Source organism: Heptranchias perlo, chromosome 2 (genome assembly GCF_035084215.1).
Source record: "Heptranchias perlo isolate sHepPer1 chromosome 2, sHepPer1.hap1, whole genome shotgun sequence".
Classification (NCBI taxonomy): domain Eukaryota; kingdom Metazoa; phylum Chordata; class Chondrichthyes; order Hexanchiformes; family Hexanchidae; genus Heptranchias; species Heptranchias perlo.
The window spans coordinates 5,739,853-5,746,006 of record NC_090326.1 but is presented as its reverse complement, the minus strand read 5'-3'; the positions used below and the strand labels follow the sequence as shown (position 1 = coordinate 5,746,006).

The 6,154-nt window shown below is 41.5% G+C and overlaps 1 protein-coding gene across 1 annotated transcript; it reads right to left on the bottom strand.

Moving 5' to 3' along the window:
- Window positions 1-732: 732 nt before the first annotated feature.
- On the bottom strand, window positions 733-1,896 carry LOC137332855 (probable G-protein coupled receptor 139). Its single transcript, XM_067996820.1, has one exon. It carries the CDS (start codon window positions 1,555-1,557, stop codon window positions 733-735), a length of 825 nt encoding a protein of 274 aa, XP_067852921.1. The 5' UTR covers window positions 1,558-1,896.
- Window positions 1,897-6,154: the final 4,258 nt, after the last annotated feature.

Here is a 6,154-nt window from a genome sequence, read left to right as displayed (position 1 = left end):
GTGTGGACTTTACCACTCACTGCTCTCCCCAGGGGTGTGTGGGGGAGAGAGTGTGGACTTTACCACTCACTGCTCTCCCCAGGGGTGTGTGTGGGGAGAGTGTGGACTTTACCACTCACTGCTCTCCCCAGGGGTGTGTGTGGGGAGAGTGTGGACTTTACCACTCACTGCTCTCCGCAGGGGTGTGTGGGGGAGAGAGTTTGGACTTTACCACAACATAACTCATCTGTGTGTAAACTTAGGGATGGGACCTGCATCTGTGTTTTACGTGTGCGATGTCTGATCTCTGTTCAGACTCCGTGCAGACAGTAGACTGTTATTTTTAGCAAATAACAGGTACCAGCTACCTTTAAGAAATTTCTAAAAAACATCCTCCCTTTAAGGGATTGAGCTCCCCTGGTGGTGGAAAGTGCGAATTGCATTGATTCCACCTGCAAGGCCTGGAATGGAATCCTGATTGCAGGTCAGTCCTCTGGTGGGCTGAAACTTGTGACCTGCCTGTGCAGGAGTCATTGGGCGGGGGTAATAGCACATCACGCTACCAACGCCCGAAAACGGCCCCTATCCAATTTTTACCCCATGAACTTTGGGACACGCTCTGAAATGAGTTGATAAATAGCCTCAAGTTATAAAGGTTTCAGTGATTGCAGAATACACAGTGTCTGGTGGAGAGAGAATCAGACACCGTATGATACAAAACTGACTCTGCTCTGAGAAAGTCTTCAGATCCTCTCATGATTTAATGATTTGAACACTTGCAATGAAGGGATATTTCACCACATTCTTCAACTGCTCTCTGAATTTCGTTTGGGTCACGGCATAAATAAAAGTGTTTGTGCAGCAACTCAGGAGCTGGAGCATGTATCCCAGTTCGAGTATCAACTCAGGTAGAAGTACAGACTCAAACCCCAAATAAAACATCCGGTTCCATATGGAATACACTAATAACAATGCCCATAACAGTATGAAATTCCCCGAGATAAGAAACAGTAAAATGATGGATTTCCTTCTGCTCTCCATCTCTGGGTCTCTGGGACTCTCCCCACTGCTGTGACCCCGGAGTCTCCTGCGGGCTCTGCTGGCCACTAAAATGCATCTGACGGTGAAAGCATTGAGCAGCAGAATCAGAACAAATGGGACCCCCGGGGTGAGGATATAATGCAGGAGTTCGATCACTCCCCACACACGTGAATCCAGAACACTGATTGTTACCAAACAAAACCAGGGCGTATTGTGAAGTTGATACCCACCCGTGAGCATAAAGTACCAGGAAATGTTCTTCAAACAGCTCAGCAAAATCACTGTTCCCAGAACCACAGCCGCCGTTCTCTCGGTGCAATATTTAGTTTTCAGCTTCTCACAACAAATGGCCACAAATCGATCAAAGGTGAAAGTGACGGTGAACCAGACAGAACAGTCTGTGGCTGCAAAAAGCAGGACGGCGTGGATATTACACACAGGGATGGAGTACAGGAAACGAAACTGCCCTCCAAAGGCAATGGGAATCTGTCTGAGTATCAGATCGAAGATAATGACCATTAAATCCCCCGCTGCCATCGCCACCAGGTAGCGAGTGACACATTTGGAGAGACCGCACTTTCCCCGAGACAGGGTCACAATCGCCAGTAAGTTAACTGTAAGAAAGGGAAAGAAACAGGGGAATTATACATCAGGCAGGGACACTGTGTAAATATTAGCACAGTCTCTGGAGCCCCTATAAGTATCAATACCGTCTCTGGATATTCTGTACATATTAATTCCGCCTCTGGATCCTCTGTAAATATTATTACCATCTCTGGATCCCCTGTGAATATTAGTACCATCTCTGGATCCCACTGTGAATATTAGTACCAACTCTGGATCCCCTGTAAATATTATTACCATCTCTGGATTGCCTATAATATTAGTACAGTCTCTGGATCATCTGCAAATATTGGTAAAGCCCCTGGATAACCTATAAATATTAGTACCGTCTCTGGATTCCTCTGTAAATATTATCACAGTCTCTGGTTCACCCTGCGAATATTAGCACCGTCTCTGTATCCCATGTAAATATTAGTAAGGTCTTTGGATCCGTTGTAATATTAGTACTCTCTCTAGATCCCCTGTAAATATCAGTACTGTCTCTTGATCCCATGTAAATATTAGTACCATCTCCAGCTCCACTGTAAATATTTAAACCTCACCTGGATCCCCTCTAAATATTAGTACCTTCTCTACATCCCCTGTAATTATTAATAACGTGTCTACATCCCATATAAATATCAGTGACGTCTCTGAATCTCCTGAAAATATTATTACTATTTCTGGACCCCCTTTAAATAGTAGTACTGTCTCTGGATGCATTGTAAATATTAGGGCCATCACTGGATCCCTCTGTAAATATTGTTCCCGCCAATGGATCCCCCTGTGATTATTGGTACCATTTCTTGATCCTCTGTGAATATTAGTATCTCCTCTGTATTCCCTGTAAATATTAGTACTGTCTCTGGATAGCCTGTAAATATTAGTACTGTTTCTGGAATAGCTGTAAAAATTGTTACCATCTCTGTATCCCTCTGTAAATATTAGTACTATCTCTGCATCCCCTGTAAATATTAGTACTATCTCTGCATCCCCTGTAAATATTAGTACTATCTCTGCATCCCCTGTAAATATTAGTACTATCTCTGCATCCCCTGTAAATATTAGTACTATCTCTGCATCCCCTGTAAATATTAGTACCAACTCTAGAACCGCTTTAAATATTGGATCCTCAGTATATATTAATACAGTGCCTGAATCTGCTGTAAGTATTATTACTGCATATGGATCCTGCAATGAATATTAGTACCATTTCCGTATCCCGTGTAAGTATTAGTGCCATCTCTGGATCTCCTGTAAATATTAGTACCATCCGTGGGCCCACAGTAAATATAAATACTGTCTCTGGATCCCTGTCAATATTAGTATCGTCTCTGGAACCCGTGTAAATTTTTGTACTGTCCCTGGATCTATTATGAACGTACCATCCCTGGATCATCTGTAAATATTAGTACCGTCTCTCGATCCCCTGTGAATATTAGTACCATCCCTGGAACCCCCTGTACATGTTACTACCATCCCAATTTCCATTGTAAATATTAGTGCCATGTCTGGTCCACCTGTAACTATTAATACCGTCTCTGTATTACCTGTAAATATTCGTACCAACACTGGATCCCCTGTAAATATTACTACCGTCTCTGGCTCCAGATTATATATAAGTACTGTCCCTTGAAACCCTGTAAATATTATTAACGTGTCTGGCTCCCTCTATGAATATTAGTACTATCTCTGGATCCCGTGTAAGTATTAGCACCGTCTCTGGATCCCCTGTATATATCAGCACTGTTTGTGGACCCACTGTAAATATTAGTACCACATCTGTTATATTAGCACCATCTCTGGACTCCCTGTAAACTTCAGCATCGACTTTTGGTCCTCTATAAGTATTAGCACCGTCTCTGGGTCCCCTGTAAATATTATCACCATCTCTGGATCCTACTGTGAATATTAGTAACATTTTTGTTTCATGTTAGTACCATATCTGCATTCCCTGTAAATATTAGTACCGCCTCTGGATCCCCCTGCAAATATTAGTACCGCCTCTGGATCTCCCTCTAAAAATTAGTACCGTCTCTGGATCCCCCTCTAAATGTTAGTACCGTTTCTGGATCCCCCTATAAATATTAGTACCGTCTTTGGGTCGCCTGTAAATATCCGAACCATCCCTGGATCCCTCTCTAAATAACATAACCATCTGCGGAACAAACTGTGAATATTAGTACCGTCTCTGAATCCCCTGTAAATATTAATACCATATCCGGATCCCTTGTAAATATTATAACCGTCCCTATATCAATTTCAAATGTTAGTACCCTCTCTGGATCGTCTGTTAACATTAGTACCCTCTCTGGAATCCTCTGTAAATATTAATACAATTTCTGGTTTCCCTGTATATATTATTACCATCTCTGGACCCCCTGTAAATGTTTCCACCTTTCTCGGTCTCCTGTAAATATTATCACCGTCTCCAGGTCCCACTGTGAATATTAATTGCGTTGCTGGGTCCCATTTAAATATTTGTACAGTCTCTGGGTCCACTGTAAATATTAGTACCGTCTCCGGATCACCTATAAATATTAGTACTGTCTATGGAGCACATGTTAATATTAGTATCATTTCTGGATCCCCTGTAAATATTAATACCATCTATGGATCCATGGTAAACATTACTACCTTCTCTGGATCCCCTGTATATATTAGCACTGTCTTACATACACAGTAAATATTAGTACCCTCCCTGGATTCCCTGTAAATACCAATACATGCTCAACATCTCCTGTAATTATTAGTTCAATCGCTGGATCCCGTGTAAATATGTGTGCCTTCTCTACATCCCCTTTATTTATTTGTACCGTCTCTAGATCCACTATAACTGTTATAACGACCCTGAATCCCCTTTAAATATTAATACCATCTCTGGATCCTCTGTAATATTAGTACCATTCCTGGATCCCATGGAATTATTAGTAGCTTCCCTACATCACCTGTAAATATTAATTATGTCTATACCTCCCCTGTAAATATTAGTACCGAATCGGGATCCCCTGTAAGTATTAGTACATTCTCTAAATCGCCTGTAAATATTATTACCATATCTACATCCCCTGTAAATATTAGTACCGTCCCTGGAATACCTTTAAATATTAGTACCGCCTCTGGATCCCCTGTAATAGTACGAGCGTCTCTTGATCCCCTGTAAATATTAGTACCATCTCCAGATCCCCTGTAAATATTAGTACCATCTCCAGATCCCCTGTAAATATTAGTACCATCTCCAGATCCCCTGTAAATATTAGTGCCAGCTGTGGTTCACCTATAAATTTTAGCATCGCCTCTGGATTCCCTGTAAGTATGAGCACGGTCTATGAATCCCCTGTATATAATCGTACAACCTCCGTTTCCCCTCTAATATTGCTACCACTTCTGGATTCCCTATAATTATTCGCATCATTTCTGGATTCCCTGTAAACATTATTACCATCTCTGGATCCCCTTTATATATTAGTACCGCATCGGGATTCCCTGCAAATATTATTACCATCTCCGGATCAGCTGTATAAATTAGTACCGCCTCTGGATTCACTGAAAATATTAGTACCGTCTCTGGACCACCTGTAAATATTAGTACCGTACCTGTATGTCCTGGAAATGTTAGTACCAATTCTAGATGCCCTGTAAATGTAACTACCGTCTCTGCAACCCCAGTATACATTAGTATCATTGCTAGATCCCTCTCTAAATATTACAACCATCTCTGGATTCCCCCTTGGAATATTAATACCATCTTTGGTTCCCCTGTGAATAATAGGACAGTTTCTTAATTACTTGTAAATATTAGTACAATCCCTGGATCCCCTGTAAATACCAATGAATTTTCTACATCTCCTGTAAATATTAGTTCCATCGCTGGATCCCGTGTAAATATTTGTACCATCTCTACATCCGCTATATTTATTTGTAACGTCTCTACATCACCTGTAACTATCAGTACCATCTCCAGATCCCTTGTAAATATTCGTACCCTCACTGGATGGCCTGTCAATATTGGAACAATCTCTGGATCCCCTGAAAATATTTGTACCTTCTCGACATCCCCTGTACATATTAATAATGTCTCTGCATCCGCTGTAAATATTTGCACTGTCTCTGTATCCCCTGTCAATATTAGTACCGTCTCTGGATACCCAGTAAATATTAGTACTGTCTCTGGATACCCAGTAAATATTAGTACCGTCTCTGGATACCCAGTATGTATTATTTCCATCTCTTTATCCTCTGTTATTATTAGCACCGTTTCTGGATCCCCTGTAAATATTAGCACCGTCTCTGGATCCCATGTATGTTAGCACCATCTCTGGATCCTTTGTAGTTATTAGTAGCGTCTCTGGATCTCTCTATAAATATTAGTACTGTCTCTCGATCCCCTGCAATTGTTCATAGCTTCCCTTTGTAAATATTAGCACCATCTCTGCACCCCCTGTATATTAACACCGCCTCTGGATCCCCTGAACATTCGCACCGTTTCAGTATCCCCTGTATATTAGTACCATCTCTGAATCTGCTGTAT